We start from the raw sequence: 23266 nt of genomic DNA on the forward strand, positions 1-23266 counted from the left end.
AGGTTTTAGCTAAGCAGTACATTTGTAAGAAGAAAAAAATGTTTTCCTTGATTCAAAAGCTCTATACTCTTACCTGTAAATAAGTTATTCTTCTCTGTACCAAATCTGTTAGATCTTTGGCCTCTTTTTCTCGCCAATCTCCAGCTCCATCTGTTTGACTGAGGTAGTACAAGTCGGTCATTATTGACCTATAAACAACAGCAGAAAAGAATCTTAACATTAATAATTTGGAGCATTAAATGAAATCAAAGACAAATTAAAGAGGTATTTCAATTGCAGCTTCAAAATCAGTTTCTTCATGCCACCTCCTTCTGCACAATTCAAACAGCAGCCAAGACAGACTGACTGCATCCTTCATCTAACAAATGTTCCACACCCATCAGCAATTAAAAATTAGAAACTCTAAACAGACTCATGGCCATGCAAGTCCATACTACAAAACATCAATTTTGAAGAATTATGAAATACTAAACTGAGATTATCTAATACATTAGAGATTCTCTTCTTAGGGCTATAACATTTCATTGGCCAAATAAGAGAATAAAGAACTCATCATCACAAAAATAAAAATTATATACAGCATTTGTTAAAATTTGCAGGTAAGTCAAAATTACTGATTTTGTCCAAACAGTACCACCCTGGGGAAAAAAAAAATAATCTCTGTGGCTTTTGGGAAGAAATAGAAAACTAGAGACAAACTATTCAAAGTGTTTCTAGAAATATTAATCGTTATTCTAAAAGTAAAAGATGGCCCAACTCAGAAGCATTAATTTCAGAGCTGGTTTCATAGATTGAGAATATTTAATATTGCTAAACACTTCTCCATAACAATGATAAAGTTATAAGTTTGAACCACTTTTCTTATTACTTTCATCTGAACTTCAGATGCTGCTTTTATTGCCTGAAATTCTTGATAAACCAAAAGTTTGAGCACTAGAAAGAGAAGCAACAGAAAAAAGGCAGAGAAATTTGGGAGGTGACCAAAAAAAAGTGTGAAGGTAAGAAAAATACATTTCCTAACAACATTTGAAGTGGTCTTGTCAGGCTGTTGGCAGCACTTGTTAGCACTGGAAGCACAAATCCAATTAGCCAAGGCTACCCCGTGTCCATAATTGAGAGGCTGCATATCCCTACTAGGAAACTACTTCAATGACCCAATATTGAGGCAGTAAACATTGAGATAAAGCTAGAGCTGCCCTAATTTGATTTATCAGCAGAGTTATCAGACAAACTTTTCTTGCTAATTTAATAACTGGATTTATGGATCTGTAATTTTACTCTCAAACATTCATTCCTGTCTTTATCCTCATGCTTCTACACAAGGTAACAGAGACACTGACTATAGCATCCACTATTATTGTATTAAACATTTTACCCAAATTATTCAGCAGCCGTAATCCTCACCTTCTGTCAATCAACTGGAGGAACCTTATCTACATTGTAATCTGAAACTATATAAAGTCGATTTTCTTTTACAAGGTAATTGAGCTTGAAACACCCCATTGTGGCTTTGCATAAAAATTAATTTAAAGCATCACCAGGTAACTAGTTTTAAATCAGTAACTATTAAAGACACATAATGCAGTAGCATGCACACACAGTTCAAAGAGAATTAGAACAGAACTACAATGAATTAGCTCTAATACAATGCATTATATACAGATAACTGGACACATAAAGGGTTTGCTCTTAAGACAGTTTCCCTATTTACAGAAAAGACATAGGCTAGTAGGCATACTAGAAACGGAAACCAGTGCATTTTCTCAGGAGTTTAAATATGTTTTTCCTCCCAATCAGAAGGTAACCAAGTTGGGTGTTTAAAGAAAAAATACAAAGTCAAGGTTTCAAGGTTCAAACATTATTTTTATTTTAAATCCTCTTTCATTAAAAGCAGCCATGCAACCACATAGCCACATTTTAAACCTTTTTCAAATGCTCTTTCATTAGCCTTAAACAAGTCATTTCACTACCTGTGATGCAAGTAATCAGTGTACTCTCCCTATATTTTATAGAAATATATTTCCATTAAATATTGGAAAAATAACTGAAAATACAAAGTTTACCAATTAAAAAACAACAATAAAAATTCTGTCAGCTCTTAAGTAATTTTTCCTTTTTCAACAGAAAAAAGTGTTGCCCAAACTTTATTTTTTATATTACTGGCTATGGTGACCACGACAAAGAAAAGGCAGTAGCTTAGTTTTAATAATCGGCCTTATGGATGAATTATAATTACTTTGATAATTTTTGAGGTAAGAGAAATGGGTGAGAGTGTCCTTACACAGCCTCAGTGACTCACCACATTAAGTAAAGGCAGCTTTGCTCAGTAGAAACCATAAAAAGTATCAAATGATTTGCAGGAAATGTTACAAATTCATGAAAGAGTTTTCAGACAGTATCCATAATCTTCTTTAAAAAAAAATTATAAAACCCTGAAGTAAACCAGGAAGTGAAAAATTCACAGGTGTTATCACAGAGAAATGATTAGAAAGTAGTGCTATTTTAAGACACAGTCACAGAGTGCTTTTTTCTTTGATTGTTACTGCTCAGAAATGTGCATTTTCTAGCTACATCTGCTAGGGTTTTTTGAGTGTGACAGATCACTGTGATAACTTATTAATACAGACTTAGAAGAGACGCAAATACCAAAGAACCGGGTCATGCTCCGTGCCGAGAGTTAAAAGCACAGGGAGAGGTGATCCATGAGCCCAAGATAGCTCAGTGCAGACAAAGGATGAGCCTGCACAGGGTTATTAGAGGCTACTGCAGGTGCTGAAATGGCAGCAAACCTCACACAGTGGCACTGCAGATATCTACTGCATCAAACTTGCTCTGGGCTACTAACCAACAACATCAACTTGGTGCTGTTGTTGCTTCATATCATAAAATAATTCTTGGAGCTGCACTTACAAGTATTTTTTTCCTGGAAAGCAGAATGGAGGAAAAAATCTGTCTGTGTTTCATCTGTATTTGACTGCCAAAATAAAGGGGGAAGGGTGGGCGTTTTTAGCAATCAGTCTAGACATTTATTCCAGTCATATGAAAAAAATTAAATCTCCTAAAATTTTACATCAACAAATAAAAACTCAAAGGAAAATATGTAACTCAAAGGAAATAATGTGAAAATTTCTCCAAATACTGTGCATCAAATGTTGGTCAGTTACCACAAAATCCCTGATGACAGCTACTCCCTGGGAGAAGGAATAAAACTAACTCAGGAACAGCCACCTTGCAAACAACATTTGTCAACACAGGAAACAACCATGACAACTAGAGGATTAATTTGCTCTGTTTTAATAACTCAATATCAAATAGTCTTTCCAATGTTTAGATGAATTTACTCTCAACAGCCCTCTTTCCTATAGCAACTATGAGAATACAATTATGTAATTCTCAAGGAAAATCTTGTGTTGGGCAACACTGTTTCTCAAACAGAATCAGTACTGAAATACTTGACAAATACTTAGGCGAGACCAGCACTGCCTTGGAGAAAATCCACACAGCTCCTAGGGCATAGCCAACAGTGATTAAAGCATCCAACAAGAAGCACTATCATGAGAGTAGTAAACAATTTGCTTAACATCACCAAAATTAACAAAGAACTCTAATACTTGTCCAGAACCAGAGAAACTAAAGCTTATCATCTCTTAAAAAGCAAGTCTTAATCTATGACCTAGAAGGCTTTCCTCACCAACAAAACAAAATAAGCATGAGCCTCTCTCCTTACATAGGTACCTCATCATTTGATAGCCACCTCTTTGTTTTCCCACATAAGGACAGCATGAAAAACTCCTTTAAGAACTTATAATAAACACTAATCTTTCTAATCCAAACAGTAGATTATAATATATATTAAAATTTCTGAGATATCTTTATGTATATTTATGTGCATGTATATGTATAAAAGTAATACCAGCTGCACTTGCAGTGTTCCATTTATCTAAAATATAACTTTTTTAAGACAGCACTGTAAACAAAAAAGCATTTGACGACAGGTTGAATTCCTTTAAAAAAATTCAAGAAGTGCACATGTACTTAAAAGACCAAACCAAACCAACAAACAAAACAGACAAGTAAAAAACAAAAGTGAAGAGAGAAAGGAGAGGATTTTATCGTAGAGTTTTAATCCAGAGTTCTATTCCAGGGTGGTAGACCTCTCAATCTGGTAACAGCTCCTAATAGAATCCAGACCGCATGGTCCCATCTCCTTTTAAGCCCCGGGGACAGGGGGAGGGGAAGGGACAGGTGAGGGCCAACCAGGTGTGAGGAGGGGAAGGCTCAAGGGATAAAGACACATGGACAGGCCAATGAGCCCAGACCTGAGTGGCATCTTTTGAACTTCTGCCAACCACACCATGACCCTGCTGGAATGTTAAGATTGATGGACAGCTCTTAGCAGGAGGGCAAAAGGGGGAGGGGAGAGATTGGCACACCTGGGGGGTTGGGATAGGTGAAACAGGAAATGGCATCACACTGCAACACGAAAGAACAAAAAAACCAAACAAACAAAACCCCAAAACAGACCAAAAAAAAAAAAAACCAAAGCGAAAACCTGTGCTTCTCAAAGTGAATGACAAACATCTGATTTGCTCATTCTGAACTTATGCTCTGTTCCTTTCAGAGAAGCAAGCAGATGGACAGTGTGGAGGGAAGATGAGACTGCTCCTTCCCTGGGGAGGTACTGTGCATTGTAAGGGCAAAGAAGACCCCAGAGGCAGCAGTGCATCACATGCCAAAGGATGTGCACACAAAACAGGAATCTTCCTGCAATTCACACAAGACTGAAAGATTAAAGGGAAAGAAGGAGACAGCTCGACCACAAAGGTGCAGGAAAAAACTTCCTCAGGACTAAAGGCAACCAAATTGTGCATTCTGCAACACAAGATAATTCTACTGCTTGAAGGCAACACTGCAAATGCACCAGGAACACAGGCTGAATATCGTAGAAACATTTTTTTATCTGTTTTTTTCTAATGCAATTCCTTTGAATTTCTACACTGCAAACAGATTATCTAGATTCAGTTTAATAAAGACTAGTTTATGGCTGTTTGATTTTAGCTTAAATTACTTAAGTCTTCTTTGAGGACCTCACCAGACAGGAAGATCTACACAGATCTATTACAAAGACTAAACAGCCTTCAGATTATTCTATATTTAATAACCACCCGGACAACTGAAAGAATACTTGTACTCAATACAAAAATTCTCAGAGGAAAAAAAAAAGAGCAGTTGTGATTGCTTGCATGATATACAAACTTCTTTCAGTACCACAGTGAGATTCATCTCAACTTCCAGAGGTCTACAGGGCAGTTTTATAACTCCATGCGAAGGAGTTTATGCACCTCTCAAACGGGTTTCACCTCATCCTGAAGTACAGTGACATGTGAATTGTAAGGGTGTCAGAAATGGAGAAACTGGAAAATTAAGATTTAATGAATTAATAAGCATTGGTGTACAATGGAAAGGACTAAGGGAAAGAACTCATCCCGGAAGGCAGCAACATAAGAACCTTCTGGCACCAAGCACACACATCATTATTCAAAGTTTCACTGTGGTGACTGTCTCATCCTGGCTTTAAAAACAGAGCAATAACATGCACATAAGTGATTCTGTTACCATGACAAATGTCAGAAAGTCTGGTATTAAGACTACTTGCTCCAGTTTTTAGCAGAGATAGTTTAAAAGGTACATAAGAATCCATGACCTAAAGTTCAAGAAGCCCAGATGGAAATAGTTCTGTGGAAAAAAAATATTTCTGAGAGGAGATAACTATTGAAACTGCCCAGGGAAGTGACACTTCTCTGCCAATTCACTGTTCAAGTGAAGACCTCAAGTCTTTTGGAAAATTCCACTTCAGCCAAGCACTACTTTTATTTCAGTCAAATATATAAAACTGCACTTGGCAGAGGACTAATTGGATGAAATTTAATCATGTCTTCTATATAAATAATAACTCTCAATAATTGAATAGTCCCTTCTCACTTTCAACTCAATCAATCTGTGACAAAATGGATTTTGGAATTGTGGAATATTAAATTACAAAATTTAATGGACTATACTATTTGCCCATATTAATAACCAAATTCACATTGTCTTTATGTTTTAAATAGTGTTTGCATTATTTCTAAGGAATTGAAAATTCTTATGATTTTTTCCCTTTACTATGTTACTATTTTCAAAGGCTCTTGCTTTATTACAGATGTTCATACATAGAGATCACAGCTTTTTTCAGGGCAATGATTTAAGGTAGTGTATTTAGTTAATTCAGCTATTTTTGTATAACCGTTTACTGATGAGACACAAACTGTCATTGCAATCCTGTTGGGAACAGTTATAATATGCTTAAAGACAGATGTCACTGAATTTTTAACAGTTCTTGGATTAATTTTGTTCAGCACAAACAAAACTCGTACAGAATATTTTAATAAAATACAAAAGGTACTCCAACAATAAGGAGGCCTGATGATTGACAACAATGAAAAATATAATTGTCACACATCTTTGAACAATATAATGACAGTTAAATTAAAGGTCAGAACCAACTAATGAAAGTACCTTTCCTGATGACCCAAATCAGACAGAAATTCATCAATGCGTGTTTGCAGTTCACTTCCTTCTAGATTTTTTAACTTCTTCAGTTCACTCTGGAGGAAAAACCAAAGTTCCTTAGCCCCATTTTCAATCCTCCTTCTCAGTATTTCATGGTCCTTTCCAAGGCCGCCTACTTTAAAAAAAAAATGCATAAAAGCATCAGTAATTGTAGCTGAATTATTTGTTAAGAACCCAATACATCTGTGATATGAAATAGCAAAACATCAAAACTTGTTTTAGAATTAAAAGAAAAATTATCTACCAACCATCTCCTGTCCGCTTCTTATAGTTTTCTATCTGTTCTTTGGCCTTTAGAAGTTGCTCCTCTAAAGCATGTACCTTTCCTGCAGCTGGTCCCTGATCAATGGGACCATCTGGTATCCTAGGATACAGAAAATAAAGAAATTGCGTGATTTATAAATATACTTATTTGATAAATTATTTGCATTAACAATTCAGCTCTCCACTCATTTTTTATTTCATACTGTTTTACTGACAAACCTTCATCAGATTTCCTTAAAACCAGAAGAAATTAAACATATTAACATAAAGATTTTAGAAGTCCAATCCCATAGGAGAAAAACAGTGCACAACACAGCTGCAAGGTCCTGATCCTAAATTGTGTTGTTTACAAGACTTCCACTCACCAACAAGAACAATCCAAGGCTCTGCTTGTGAAAATAATATCTGTGGCAGTTTAACTGTTAACCTGACTGGCACACAACAAATCCATTCTGCTCTTGAGCCTGGCCATATCTTCTAGGAGAACCAGGGCTCCAGCACTTGATCTCCAGTTAAGTCTTCCTACACATCCACACAGGATGATTTCCATGTATTGCCTGGACTCAGAAAAAGATCCAACTATCTTAAATGTACCACTACCATGATTTTTTTATGACAACTCTAGTATTCTGAAGTGTAGATCACCTAAAAACCCATCAGCAATTGCAACATCCATTTGTTAAATTTCTGATATGTGAGCACAGGAGAAGTATGGAAACACATATCCTGAAATCTACGAGCCATAAATCAGCCCTGAGGCGCTTACTAAAGTTTGTTCATCATCTCAACTTGAATCCACATATTAATAAAGCAAAATTATTAACATTTAAAAATAGGATGCTAACTTCTTCTTGCCTCAAATTTAATGCAGGGAAATTAAAAACCCTTTTCATTTCAAGAGAAATTACCCTTCTGGTTAAAAATCATTCCACATTTTATAATGTAAGAGCTGACCCCAGAAAGAAAAAGATACACAATGAGAAGTCTTTAGAACTGCAAAGAATACAGAATTCTTGCAAAATATGAAGATGATTCTTCTTTCATAAAGGAATATGAGCATAAAAAGAAACAGATATTCTCTCCACACACAAACACACAGAGTTTCACAGCACCATACACAGGAAGAGTCCTTGACAGACAAAAGATGCCTCTGGCATAGAGAAAACAGTGGTTTGAGGGGGCACCTTCCCTGTAAAAAAGAAATTCAAGCATTCTAAATATCCTACTGAGATGTTATTTCTTTAATGTCTCTCAGGTCTGGATAACTAAATTCCAATAAAATTTCAGGGACTGATGAAAAGTTCATTTTCCCTGGAACAGGTGAAGAGAATACCTAATGTGAGCATCAGAAAAGTGCATCACATGAAGCACAGCATTCAAGCATGTTTTTTCAGAAGGGAGTTGGAGAGATGGAGGAAGAAGCAGCTACATAGCCTGACAGAAATTCAGTAAAAAACTCTGCAGTCTTAAAGCTTCCCACTAAAGCTATCCTATCCCTATCCTACTAGGGATAATTAAATTACTGAAAAAAATATTTGTGTTCTAAAACTACCATGGTAAACAAAAAGGAATTATCATTAACTGCTTGTACATCTGCTTTTTCATGCAATGATGGAACAAGCATGTCAGAACTGTGCAAAATATCCTAATCTTAAGCATGTGCACTCCCTAAATATAATCTGTTTCAACAATCAATTTGTAAATTTGTTTCTACAACAAATGCATGGTGTTATATCCTACTGAGATCGAGTATTGGATTGCCATGTACAAGACGATACAAACAAGCCTTTAAAAAGTATATTGAAAAACATTTACATTCTTACACTAATTTAAAACCACCAGATGGAAATGTGTTTGTGATCTGCCAGCTTGGTACCACAATTTGAGTTGTGAAAGAACAACTAACCACAAAATTATGAGACAAAAATGGAACAGTTTATCCCGTACAAGTCACATACCCTAAAGGTAGAGTCTGTGAGGAACAATAGGGTGAAAGGATAGAAAATCATTACCATAAGAAGTCTTGAGACAGTGCACACATCCTCTTAGCATAAGGAAAGTCTGTAAAGTAGCAATTAGAGAATCCTACAGAAGGATGGTTGTGGATGATATGAAAGAAGCACAGTAATGTTGAGCATTTGATATAATTAAGATCTTAAAAAGAAAAGTACCATTTTGCCATTTAACATTAATCCTGCTTTGGCACACTGCAGTAAAATTTTTTATTATACTTAGACTGTTAGATAAAAGAGGTGGGAGGGGGGGATATTCTCTAAGCTAGTTGCTTAGACTTCCAAAAATCACATCTTTTAAGGATTAAATGAAGATAGCTTATTCTTTTTTCAGTTGTGTCTCTACATCTGTTACCTCATCAGACTGGGAATTGCTGTCTTCCTCACTTTCATCCAGTCTCAAAATTAGGGAAAAGATTCTTCTCTGCAACCAGCACAGCTTGGCAGTTATTACCCTCTACAAGTACTTCAGCTGAGCTGGATATAACATTTGAGGGAAAAGTGGTTGAATTAAATTCCTTGTCTAGTCTCATGGCATCCATGCAGGTAACTTCTAGTGCAGAATACCCTAGTAATTATGCATACTCATGAATAAGAATGCCTGTTGAAAAACAGGAATTCTTAAGGGAAAAAGAATTCTAACTGAAGTCCTGACAACTATTTTACTCCTTAAAATATGAGAAGTGAGTTTAAAGTAAGTTCATCTAAACTAGGATGATTCTAAGCAGTAATTAAAAAAAACACATCAGTAAGCATCTAGTACAGAGTATCCTTCACTTATTACTATGGTAAAACTGTCATTAAGTTATGAATCCAAAATAAATATCATTATAAGCCACTTAAATGGTCAATCAAGCTAATAAACAAAGCTTATTTCAATTCTCTATAGTTATAAGGTGTGATGTTTGCATGCTACTTCCTACCATCTGATAGCAAATATAAATTATCTTTCCCATAATCAATTAATCAAATAAAGATATTACTGGATAATTTTAAACATCAAAAAGATTATGCTGTAGAGATAAACTGTTTCTGCTTTGTCCTTTGCTAACAATCCAGATTTTAAAAAAATAATTCTGTGTACATAATCCATATGACTGAGGCCACTTTCTCATCACCTTCAGGTGCAATGACAAAGCAATGGATCTCTAGTCTGGATCTCTGAAGGCAAAAAGAACCCCTTAAAAATTAATCATAGTGACATTCAATTTAGCCAGAAGAACTGCCATACTGTGTAAAATAATTGTAAAAATAGTTTTTAAAAATCCATAAATTATAAAAACCATTCTAACCTTTTCCTATTTCCAAGATATCTAAAAGGTTACACTAATTTATCAGCAAAAGGAAAAATGTAAGATTTCACTAGTTCATACTCAAATACTTTCTCATTCTTTCATTTATATCCAAGTTCTTTGTAAGGAACTAGGATTGTAACTACCTAAAGCCACATTATGATTGCCTTTTCCCCTCTCGCTTTTTTCTCTTCCCAAGAAGAAAATCATGTTCAATAATTAATGACCACTAGCACACACAAACAAAAAGAGCACAGGCTGTCACTTCATCCTCCTTAGATAAAACCTCCTCAGTAAATAAGACTGAAAGAAAGAGTCAATGTTATCTGCAAATAAAGTGCAACATCTCTTATCAATTTAGATCAGCATAGACCTGATCAGCACTGATTTATATCCACTGCACGCCTTGCTTCCCTTAACTCAGAATTGCACAAAAAAAAAGTAAAAAGAGCAGAGGTGGCCACCATTTAGTTCAATTACCGTCATTCTTCCCACACTGTGCAATATCCTCAGCTTCAAACTTGAGATATTTTAAATACATGTAGTAGGAAACTGTACTTTAGTATTTAAATTTTTATCAACCCAAAACCATTCTTCTATCCCAGCCCGTTTAATGTTTTCTACAGGTTTAAAGGACCTAAAAAATTGCCCAGAGTAATTGACAGAACTACTTTAATACAGTTGTTTAGGATTAATTGATCGTGAGTTTGGATTCTCTACCAGCCTCAGCACCAGCTACATTAAAGCAACTCTAGTGCTCTTTCAAAATTAAATCCGATCTCTTCTTTCTGAAGCTACACTAAGAAATGTAAGAATAATATGTAAATATGTAGGTGTTTGGTTTTATGTGTTTGATGACATTTTGACCCTTTTCCACCTCTGTTCTGCTTTATAACACACACTCCTAATTCAGAGTAAGAAACAGGCTATCATATTTATTAAAATAATTTCAGGTTCTACAGAAGCAATATTTAAAAGAGTCTAGGAAGCAAATATAGTCCAAATGTGATATATTCATAACATGAACACAGTATGAATCCATTTAACAAGATTTTCTATTCCCCTGAGGAGAACTCCAAAATTACTGGTTCCTAAACTGCCAGGTTTATCTTCCATCAAAATACCCTAAAATATAAAAATTTGACTACCACCCAGTAATACATAAAGAAGCACATGAATATTATGAAGCATTCATGTATTGCAAAAATAAAGCAAGCCTAGGACAAGGATGAAGGCATACGCAGCTTCACAGTTTCCATCCAAGAAAATGGGACATTACTAAAGTTGTAATTTTAAGCTCTCCTATTCCTAAAAACCTTGTATCATCCATATGCAACCGGGACAGTCTTTGGAAGTCATATCATAATCCTAATAGAAAGCAAAACTTTTAGGTAAAACTACTGGTTTTAGGAAGCAACATTATGTAATACTTTGATTTGATTATTACTCCCTCTCAAGTTTCCTTTAAACAACTACAAAAATTGTAGTAAAGATTTCCAGTTTTGCAGTCACACCTACTACATCTGTAATAAGTGTCCTTGAAAGGGCTCTTCCAGGTCTACTGGATACAGAATAGTGAAAAAACAACCTATAAAAAACTCAGATTTATTACTATTTTACACCAATGAAATCTAGAACGCTTCTAAAATCAACTCAGATCTGCTCACACAATATTGTTTATAATCATATACAGACTATGGTAACTCTCCAAACTCACCATGCCACAATATTCATGCACATAATTTTTAAAACTCAGACACTACAAAATACCTTTAATTCCATTTATCTTCTGCAACATTAACATACATCTGTGCTTCTTTCTGGCCCACAAGCAAGGTTTTTACAAAGCATCATATTGGCAAAAGAAAAAGTACAGTAACTTCTCACCTAAGGCTTTTTAAATACAGCATAAAAACTATGTGGTACCTGATGCAATTTCAAGTAATCAGAATTGCACCACAAAAGTGTACTCAGTTCCTAAAGGAATATTTTTTATTTCAGGCCATTTACAAAAAGATGTGACTTTCCAACTTGCATTTTTGCAAAGGTACATCTTAGAAAATAAGTATTAAAAAATATGCTCACCAAAATTCCTTGCAAAAATATGAACTACTCTTAACCAATATGGGTAATAAATAAGAAGTATTTTTAAAATCATAAATTCATAAGAACATATTTTTTGAAATCAAACATACAAACAGTTGCAGCGGATAGGAATCAGAATAACCCAAACAAGTACCTACTCCTGCCCTAAAACCCTAATTCTATTCCTTACACATCTTGTGTGAAAAGAAGCAATCAGGAGAAAATTGCAAAATCAGATATTATTTAAGTATCACAGAGGAGAAAAGGATTAAGCATGATTTTATAAAGCCTTTTCACAGATATGATCTTTGTCAAGTTTTGAATGGTTGGCTGTGCATGCACATAAGGTGTGTTTCATAGGGTAGATTTTTGGTTTTCTTTTTTGTTGTTTTCTTTGGGGATGAGGGGCTGCCACATAAATCAGCAGCAAAGGAAGATTCAAATCTCAGGGTGGAAGGATCACTTCTTGTCATTGCATGGTTGGCATTCATAAAGAGATGCAAACAAGCACAGTCCAACTCCTGTTTTCAACCATCTGAAAAGATTTTTTTCAGGTGATAAGGAAGTCTGAGGAGTCTCAGGAACCCATTATAATGGGAAAGTCCAGGCAATTGAAATGTACTGAAATGCATTTTACCATTTTAATTAACAATTAAAGACGAAATATCAATTTTCTCTAACTTTGAAATGGAAATTAAAAAACAACTTACACTTTTACTAAACTACTGATTCTTGTAACCACACCTGCCTTCTGCCCCTTCCTGCCTGCCCTAAATAGCTATTATTAATAGCACAACTATTCATTAGGATAATTTTCTAACATTTACAAAACTTCTTTGCCCACTAAGGTAAATTCTGTTAACTTGGAACTTTTTGCCAGGCAAACATTTTATCTAATAGTGCCAAAATACTTTCACTAGTATAGTTAACTAGTATTGTTAATCAGATGTTTGTCCATTGTTCCAATTTTACAGGTAGGCACTCTCATTTTGTATAAACTCCTCCACAAGTAACTTTAAGTTCTGATTGGGAATATTCCCAATTTCAGGAATGATCTTAGCCCCGTTGCATACTATAATATATTCTCTGTTTTAACCACACAAAATTTTTTATGTGCTGTTTTGTTCTCTAGATACAAAATCTTAGTGGAAAAGGGCAGCAAAATCAAGCAAAATCAAATTTTTACCTCATGCCTGTTATGAGCTCTATTGATGTAGAGAGTGCTGTTTTACCACTCAGATTTAACTGACACTATCAGTAATTAAAGTTTTCAGTACAAAACAAAATATTCTAGCAAATAAATTATATTAAATCATATTCAAATCATAGTTCCAGTCTTTCTGTCTTTGATCAATAAAGCCTAAAATAAATTACGTCTTTACTTTAAGATGTAAACTGGAGCAAAAGTAATCTTTTCTGTCTAATTGGATTTTTGAAGTTAAGAGGTATTTTCTTCCTATAATGTATGCTCACAGCAGCAGTGATCTCTTCCAGGACACAGACACTCAATCCATGGACTGCTGGTTAATGCCTTGTTTTAAACAGACACAGTACTACAAAACCATAAATGGGACAGTTTTAAAGCTAACAGCAACTTTCAACATAGCTTATTCTGTCTGGCAAACAAAGAAATGAAATACTGAAATTCTGTACCACATAATATTATAATACTTTAATAACACAGGTTGACCAGGATATTTCTAAAACCTATTTGTGATGTTTCTACGTAAACAGTACCAAGGATTTGGCACAGCAAAAATAATGGAAAGGCCCTATATTGTCATGCATCATTTCCCTCAAAGTCCAGTACTTCAGCAAACTCACATTACTTCCAGAAAAAAACTGTGCCTGAAGGTCTTCCCGTCTCAAGCTGGCTCACTCCTGGAGAGCACTGACAACTGAACCTGGACATGAGTCGCTGTTCTACTGGTATTTAAAGTCATTTAGGCTTTCTCATGCCAGAATTTCAGATCCTCCTGTGGTTATGATATAGAAACACTCTGAGGAAATGTCTCAGAAATATTGCTAAAGAACATATTTCCAAAAAAGCTGAACGGAGTCCAGTCAACACAGCTTTGCATCTAACTCCAGCATCCTGACACCATTAATCATAGAGAATCATAGAGAAGGAATGTGGAAATACTGTAGCATGTTTAAAGTAGGTATAAACTGAGGCTTTTCTTTTTATAAAGAATGGGAAATTATCAACAGCATAAGCTATCACTTAAACCTTGCCCACCAAAAATGTAATATTTATCTGAATATAAATATTTCACTAAAGGTAAGTAAAATATTGAAAGGTATTTAGAAAAATCATGACTGCCTAAAATATAGTTTAGCCTCTACTTAGCATGTCCTGCCTCTACTGCCTCCTTCTTGAGCAGCAAACAGTACCCTGCCACCAGTAAAATCATTTACTGTCTTCTAGCCACTGTGTAATTTGAATGGGTTATATTTCAATGACTTATATTTTCAATATTTTCAATATTTCAGTGTAATTGTAAAAAAGGAGATGATCCTACTTTTTTACAAGTGTTTCTACAAGTTTAGCAGCAACGCAAGGAAGAAAACTTAGATAAAAGGATTTGTATAATGCAGCAATCTATTGCAGATCATCTTCAGCAAGTCAGCATTTATCTTCAACAAGCTGTACAAATGTTTTCAGCAATTTTAAAATGAGCTCTTCCAATTACTGCATGCAGAAGTATAAAGAACTAGATGTTCTAATTTGTATGAATGTCATAATAATTGCACTTATTTGAAGTTGGCATTGAGGGCTGAATCACCTACAGAACTCTGTTATTGTGACAGTAACACTTCCACACCATTAAATGACTCTTAAGTAATGATAACATTAGACCAGAACTAAATGTACCTTATTTATTTAGAAGTTTTGCAATATATTTTATCTACTTAGAGCACAGATTAAAACATTAATATATACTTTTAAACGTGAAATACAATCTTGCAAAAATTCCCACAAACAACCCTTACAATTTAAATTCTGCTATTTCGTATTTCAAACATTTTCTGAGCAGTTTTATTTACTTTGGGATCCTACCTGAGAGATTCTGCCATGCGCCTTAAGTCTTCATTTTGCTGCTTTAACCGTTCCAGCTTAGCGAGGATCTTGGACAGCTCCCGGCTGGAGTGATCTGGGTGCTCGCTATCTCGTACCAGGTGCCCTCCAATATAGAACAGCAAAGTTCCCCAAGCAAAGAGGATGAGCATAATCCAACGCCAGGAACCAGTCCATGGCCGCATTTTCAGAAGTTCAATTCACTCCAGAGCTGCTTCCACTCACAAAATAGCAAACATTTTCTTAGCTTGTACAAAGGTGGACAATTCCAGCTCCTCTGCTTCAACACATTGTACCAGAGAAAAACTATTTTCAGTGTTTGTCTTACTGCAACACCTTAAAGAAGATTCTTATAAGGCTGTACATAGAAAGCATTAATATTGCATCATTCTTCATTTATATTCTGCAGGAAAAAATGAAAATAAATCTGAAATTATAATTCTGATATGTAAAAATACAGTGGACTGCAATTGAGCTAAATGTATTTTCATTAACATTCATGAATGACAATTGACAATGCTAGTACTTTCTGCCACAGAGACAAAGAAAAAAGCTTTTAACTTTCCAGAGAACATTATGCTGAATTCACAAATGAAAGACTGTGCAATTAATCCTGGCTTTGAAACAGCCAGAAGAAATGCTGCTTTTTATAACAGAAATATTTACTATTTCATGTGTCATTTCAGACATTAAAATTGCTTAGAAGTCACTCTGGTAAACTTAAAATTTTCCTTTACTATCAACAAATAGATTTTATTTAATTACAAATACATCTTCATTTTTTTCACTTTTATTAACTGTCTTCTCTATTTTTATCATGACTGCCACTCTAACAAATGAGTTAGAGCCATTTTAACAGTATATTTTGTTATTTGCAAGTATTTAAAAATCAGGCATGACTTTAGAAACACTTCTCTGCTGTTTCAAAACTATCAAACATATTTTGACAAGTTGTTGTTATTAAAACTATAAAAAAAGCAAAAAATGCTTCAAAGGTAATACCTTCTCTCACGAAAAAAACCCCATGCCATTTAAAAGAATGAAAAATCACCTCAACTCATTTTCTACTTGGCAAAATATTCTACTAGGGAACAAATTTCTTCATCTATCTAGATCGAATTTTAACTGACAGCATGTCCAGAGTCTTCTTTAAGTACTTCTCCCCTTTCCTCCTCTTTCTCAGCAATGTAACATTCCTACCTTTTTTTAAGGGCACATATATGCCATTCTGACTCAATTTTCAAAGTAACCCATTTTTTGAATTCTCAAATCTCTAAATCCACAGTATTTCCTCTGAGATACCATCCATATCTACCTTCTCCCAAGTTATTCTTTTCTGTTTGATCCTTCTTTCACCTTAACTTCTTTTTAATTTCATTTAGTTATTTTATTCTGTTCTCACTTATTTAAAGTCTAGAGCAAAATCTTCCTAAATTGCAATAACTTCCAAACTCATCCAGTTATGGAAATATGCCTGGAGCACACATTTCCAGATACAATAACTCTAACCTTGAAAATGCTCAGTGTTTTCAACAGCACTGAAAGCGCTGAAAAATTTCTCAAGTTATCTTGAGAAGAGGGGTAGTTTGTATATGTTTAAAAGAGGCAAAAAAACCATCCAGTAATGACTGGTAAGATGGGACAAAATTGTTTACAGAGCACTTTGCAAGCAAAATATTGACTTTTTTTCCAGTCTGGTTTTTATAAAATATAAGTTTAAGCAGACTCACAAATCAGATATCTTCTTTACCAGAGGCAGCGTTGGTCTGTCTCAAACAACAGTGTTAGCAGATCAGACAATCAAAAATCCACAAAATTCATATAACAAGTCATCAGGAACAGACGGTATTCTTCCAACAGTTCTAAAGAAGTTAAAGAATGCAATAGTTTAATTATTAACAGAGGTGTGCAACCTCTTACTCATAATGACTTTGTAGCAAAGGAATGGAAAATTTAAAAACTAAACTGAATTATTTCCAAGGTCTACAGCATGGAGCCCTGTAATTACAGACCAGGAAAATAATATATTTGTGTCATCCAAACTGGCAGAAATAATAAGATGAAATAAATCTGCAGACATAAGGATGAAAGTAATCGAAGTATAAAAGTACTAACATTACTTTTAGAAAGACAAATTGTGCCCCATAAATTTATTAAAGTTCCTTTGAAGATGTAAATAAACACACAGGCAAGACAGAACTAGTTCTAATTGTTACATAATTTATTTGGTCAATGTGAATTTTCAAATGGCATTCAACAAGACTCCCAAATTGTTCCAAAAAACCTAAGCTGAATGGAAGAAGAAAGATCCTCATGCCCACCCTATTAGAAGAGAAGAAATGTACAGTAAGACCAGACAATCAGTTTAAGTGGAAAGAGTAATCAGGAACCTCTCTGCACCCACAGCAGACTCCATACAGCTAGACATATTCATAAATGTTTGGAAAACAAGGTGAAACATGAGGTGAAAAAATCTGATAGCAATCATCTGGAGGTCATCAAGATGTTTAATGAGGAAAAAAAAAATGGGGAAAAAAATCAGTTCATCAGTGATCAGTGTGCAGAGTTGTGTATAAATGACCTTTGAGGCCCGTTATGAATGGGCTTTAGCTGTGATTGGTAATTCTATGAAATATCAGTTCAGCATTGGGCTAATTGCAACAAAGTCCTCACAAATTTTATCAGATTTCTCTCAATCTCTGAAGATTTCACTGTTCTTTTCATAAGTTAGGTCACAGTAGAGTTAAATATAAAGTACAGATGCTAAACTAGCTGAATGAATAGGAAATACATTCTGAAAAAAACATTAAAAAGCCTATATCTCAAATGTGGTGTATCTAATTATACATGAGTTCCAACAGCACCTAACTATCAACTTTGTACTGTAACATGGCTTTCACACAAATTCTTTTATTTCACACTGGTCTGGAAATGCAAAATGTCAACGTATTTGACATTCCAGGGAGGAGATATCCAGTATCCCTGGATATGCCCTCTCTAGAAGAGTTCAAAGCCAGGCTGGATGGAACTTTGAGCAACCTGACCTAGTGGCATCCCTGCTCATGGCAGGGCAGCTGGAACTAGATGATCTTTAAGGTTCCTTCCAACCAAACCATTCTGTCATTCTGTGATTCATTATTTCAAAGTTCACACAAGATCTGTATATAAATCAAAACAAAGGAGGAATCATCACATTTTTAAAACTGTTCATTTTTTATAGCTTGTCTCAGGTTTCTGAGACATGCAGACGTATGCCACAGCTATCTGCCTGACAGAAAGTCAAGAGGTAATGTCAATATTTATACTTGTTTAATTTTCTACAGCTGTTTATGAGGTTTCATACTGTAAATTAAGTTCAAGACTGCCAAGACTGAAAGTATGAGCCTTTAGTTAGAAAAAAACCCCACAGCAGCAGCCCACAAATGCAGAAATTCAAACCTGTCATGGATCATAACATGGTTATCAACACCATCTGACACTGAACATCTAAATAAGAGCCCATCAAACCTAAAAGGTGGGGCAGAGCAGTAGCAATAAATGTATTTTATTAAGGAGGAGACAGAAAAATACCTAAACAGCAATTATCAGTGTTATAAATTTATGTTAGAATTATATAGTGAAGGTCCGTATCTAAGCATATTATGTTCATTTTATTTTACCAGAAAAAGCCATGAATTTTAATTTAGTAGTTAGTTATCCCCTGAGATTTAGCATGATTTCTTGTTTTACATTTGATTAGAGTTACCCATAAACTTACATTTTCCAGGGCATAAATACATTACATAGTATATTGGTAATTAGTTAATTTTTTCCTTCTATTTTAGATTAGTTCTTGTTTCCTTTCTAGGGTATCCTGAGAACAGTCAACTACATTCTTACAATGTTACTCTCTAAAATAATGTAAAAAAAAAAATATCTCTTTCAAAAGGCTTACCCTGGATATATGGAATGAAAAAGAATGTGTTCCTCTATTCTTCCCAGCAGCTCTAGAGCAATCTTTCAAGCTAATTTTCTTAACAAATTTCATCACTACACGCAGTTAAGAGGGTTTTTCAACCTGATCCCTCAGGTAAATCATGTCCCATTTATAAGAGCCCAGCTAGCAACCACGGAAATCCCAGTCACAGGTGCTAGGCAAGGCAAAGCTCAGTACGAGCAGCAGCTTCCATCAGTACAGTAAATCAAAGCAGCTTTAATGCCAGTATCAGTGTGGGACTGCAGATGCCACAGTGAACTTGGTAACCTTCAGTCATTCCTCAATGCATGCTTGTAAAGACACAACTTTTAGCTGCCATGAAATAAAGCAATTTGGTATGACATTAACAGTGCAAAGTCTTCCATATACAAATTTAAAAGGTCTCCTGGTTCCCTGAGAGAGAAGATGAAAAGACTACAGATATCTATAAAATTTTCTCAACATAATGAGAAATAAACAGCACAGTGATGTTGATTAAAATTAATGCTTTTTGGTTTTAAATGTAGAAGTTCTCTATCACTCCTTATAAATTGATTTGTTACTTCAGCTACTAAAGACATCAATCCAATATCAGGAAAAAGTTTTGTAGAATAAAAATGAAATAACATTAAAAGCAAATGCTGAGTTGAAAGCATCACGTACAGTAAGCTATTTTTCAGGTTTAATTTAATCTTGTAGGTTTATTATAAAAAGTCACTACAAAATTTGCAGCATTAGCTATGAAATAAAATAGGTCTGGTAAGTAGTGGCTACCATAAATCATTGGGAATACATAATGTTCAATGCATCAATTGAATGTAAAATAACATTGTGAGAAAGGAATTCAAGTCAAAATTTATTTATTGTAAGTGCATAGCACAGAAAATGTGGTTAGTGTCACAAACTTATTTAGACTCCATGAAGAAGAGACAGAATATTTACCTAAAATAAGGGTCTGCTTCAAGCCTTAATTGGGAAATCAAATTGTGCACATGTAAGCCACAGTTGATTGTAAGAATGTGAAAAAGTATTGTTGCCAAATTAACAGCAAAAATTTGGTTAAAAAACATTGCGACAATGGGATGCACTGAATGACTAAGTGAAAACAACTAAATGAAACACTAAAGAGACTTGATTTAAATGATAACTAAAAAAGTGACTGAAGCATAGCACCAATAAGCATAGCACCAATATCTTAATGAGAAATAATGTGTATCCATGTCAAAGTTATTTTGCCATAGCAAAAATATTTTGCTATAGCAAAAATGATTAATCAAAAAAAAAGAATAATCAAAAATAAAAAAATACTATCTTTCTTCATCTTGCTCCCACAAAGCCTTCAAGTTATTTTAAAGCTTTAAAAGGTACTTAAGAATTAAAAAATTTAATAGCTCAATACTATATAATTTCAAATTCTTCTATAGCTTAAATAAGGCTCTTTTTAATGCACTATTCCAAACATGCTTTCAATAGTAAATTCAGTGATGCAGTGTGTATTTTCTCCTTGTGCATTTCTGCTTCCTACAGAATTACAGTCCTAGAATAGCATTATGATTTTTCTTGGCAATGTACAGTTTCAAGTAATTTTAGATTAAATTCCAAGCAAACTAAGCAAGTCTACTTTTGGCTCAACCACCTACTGGCCTAGGAAAAAAGTGTACCTTATGTAAGCTGAAAGGGAGAAAATTACTCAAAAAGTAAAACACACACATCACTTTAGCTAACATATACGGGACTATATTTAAGGCATGTACATCATCTAAAATTGTACAATGTACAAAACATGAAATTCATTCCACTCTAAGAGCCATCACAATGACTTACCATTAACTGTGAGACACTTAAATAGCATGTTACAGCAGACTTACAACTTACACTGAATCCTCAGAACATTGTTAGTTTCTCTTAAAAGTAAACTTAAAAGATATTAAGATTTCATATTTTTAAGATTTCACTAACTAAAACTACCTTCTTATGAAAGTATTCTACTCTAAGTAATGTTAGCCTGTTGTACTCTCATAAAAATGAAAATTAAAACCAACTTTCTGATTCCAGTTCCTATTTAAGAATAATGTGATGGCACAGCCTCTGACAAAGGATTAGAGCCTAAGGAAATAATCCTTTTAGGATATTAAAATAAAACTAAGGATCAAAGGACAAAAGTAACAAGTAAATCCTGCTGTAGTGTTTGATAAAAATAAGCAAACCTTACAAATATTAATCACAATGTATGCAATGCATTCTTTATGAAGACTTACACAGTAATTGAATCAAAATTCTGCATGTAACATAAGGCATTGCTGGTGTCTCATATGAACCAAATACTTGCTTTTCTCTCTTGGACCTGCCTCGTGTGATGTATCCCAAAACAGGATTTCTCTTTTTATGGCTGCTTTGCTCTGGCAGTCAGCAACCATTTTACAAGGACATAATACATTCAAACCTTTTTGCATCTCTCTCTCTTCAAAGTTATAAGCTCCTATTTTAGATAGAGAAATTGTTATTTTTCATCCTTTTTATGTTATTACACTTTATCCCATTCTACCACTGCAGTATACCACATAAAAAACGCTTGTACATTTTTCTGACCCCATCAGAACCCTCCTCTATTTTGTGACCTATATTTCACTATAAACTATTATATTTTTTGTGACATTGTCACTACTGAAAATATCCAAGATGAATAACACATATAATCAATTGCATTAACAGGGTTTCTCCTCCAGGTTGATACTCTTCCTTGCAGCACAAGTCCCTGTCACTTCATCCCTTCAGCTACTTCCTTTTCCAACAAATGATTCTATTTTCATCCACAATTTCTCTCACTCAATATAGAACTTTCTATGTGCCAAGAAATGCTGAAAGGGATACATACACATTATCTCCCCAATTGTGTTTCATTGCGAAATTGACCCCATTGAAACAGTAAGTAAAACCGAAATAATACAGATCAAAAAATATTTGATAACAATTGTATGCAGCATTTATCTAATTTCCCATTTATATCTACCTCTACTTTGTTAACCATCATTTCTTTGAAATTTTTCTCCATGCTTTGCACACTACTGTGATCAAGCCAGGACTGGTAATTATTTCTAATTCTAGCATTCATATATATCAATCCCAAGAGACCTTTTCCCATTTAGTCACAAACATTTTTAGAATCGTGACTGGAAACAATTTGGAAAGCATTTCATTCATCTATAACTTTTTAATTACCTTTATTAACATACAAATTATATCTATTGTTTTCTTCAACCAGAGAACAGAAACCCATTGACAGAGCATGTATTAATGCTTGTGTTCTTGAAGTATCCAAAATGAAGTTCATTTAGTTTCCTTGTCAAGCTCACTGTTTAGTTATAATTTTCTCCCCATAAAAACTATCCACTTCCTCTTTTTCTGGAACAAGGATATAAAATTCATAGTATTCCATATACATACTTAATTATTGTAGAAATTTACTTCTTTTTTCTTAACTTCTATTTACATACATCATAGGCCATTAGTAGACAGACTCGCTCACTATTTACTCATACATGCACAACTCCCTCTTTACTAGAGTTTCTCTCTGTAAAAGTCTAATTTTATATCTGTACAGATTGCCCTGAGCCATTTGCATAATATTATCTTCATATAGTCCCTTACATTTGTACATGAATAAATACACCTATGCGTCTGATATAATCTGCAGATTATTCTCAAATTAAACATTTGAGAAGAAAGAGATGGTACTGAGGGACTTCCTTAACTGTGTCAAAGCTGCAGGGCCACTCATTTGGTTAGAAAACAAAATCTTAACCAATCAGAACAAGCTTTGGAGAAAGACACAATGTGATTTATCCTTCCTGAAATTTCACTGAAGAGGTTCTGTCACGGAATATAGAAGCTTGATGATTTTTCAGACTTACAGAGACTAAGAAGAAGCTAAATTAATAGGACCTGAGGAATTAAAACCTCAAGTCTAAAA

At 34.4% G+C, this 23266-nt stretch overlaps 1 protein-coding gene across 4 annotated transcripts in view; it reads right to left on the bottom strand.

Moving 5' to 3' along the window:
- FUT8 (fucosyltransferase 8) overlaps positions 1-23266 on the bottom strand; it is a 100975-nt gene that overhangs the window by 33456 nt on the left and 44253 nt on the right. For 3 of the 4 annotated variants that reach the window (XM_077180026.1, XM_077180027.1, XM_077180028.1), the window contains 5 exons: positions 17072-17203; positions 15324-15744; positions 6858-6973; positions 6556-6724; positions 74-188 (listed from right to left, as the gene is read on the bottom strand). In XM_077180026.1, coding sequence (XP_077036141.1) covers positions 74-188; positions 6556-6724; positions 6858-6973; positions 15324-15526 — 603 coding nt within the window. In that variant the 5' untranslated portion in view covers positions 15527-15744; positions 17072-17203. The remainder of the gene's footprint in view (positions 1-73; positions 189-6555; positions 6725-6857; positions 6974-15323; positions 15745-17071; positions 17204-23266) is intronic. The other variant, XM_054634732.2, reaches the window with a different exon arrangement.

Source organism: Agelaius phoeniceus, chromosome 6 (genome assembly GCF_051311805.1).
Source record: "Agelaius phoeniceus isolate bAgePho1 chromosome 6, bAgePho1.hap1, whole genome shotgun sequence".
Taxonomy (NCBI): domain Eukaryota; kingdom Metazoa; phylum Chordata; class Aves; order Passeriformes; family Icteridae; genus Agelaius; species Agelaius phoeniceus.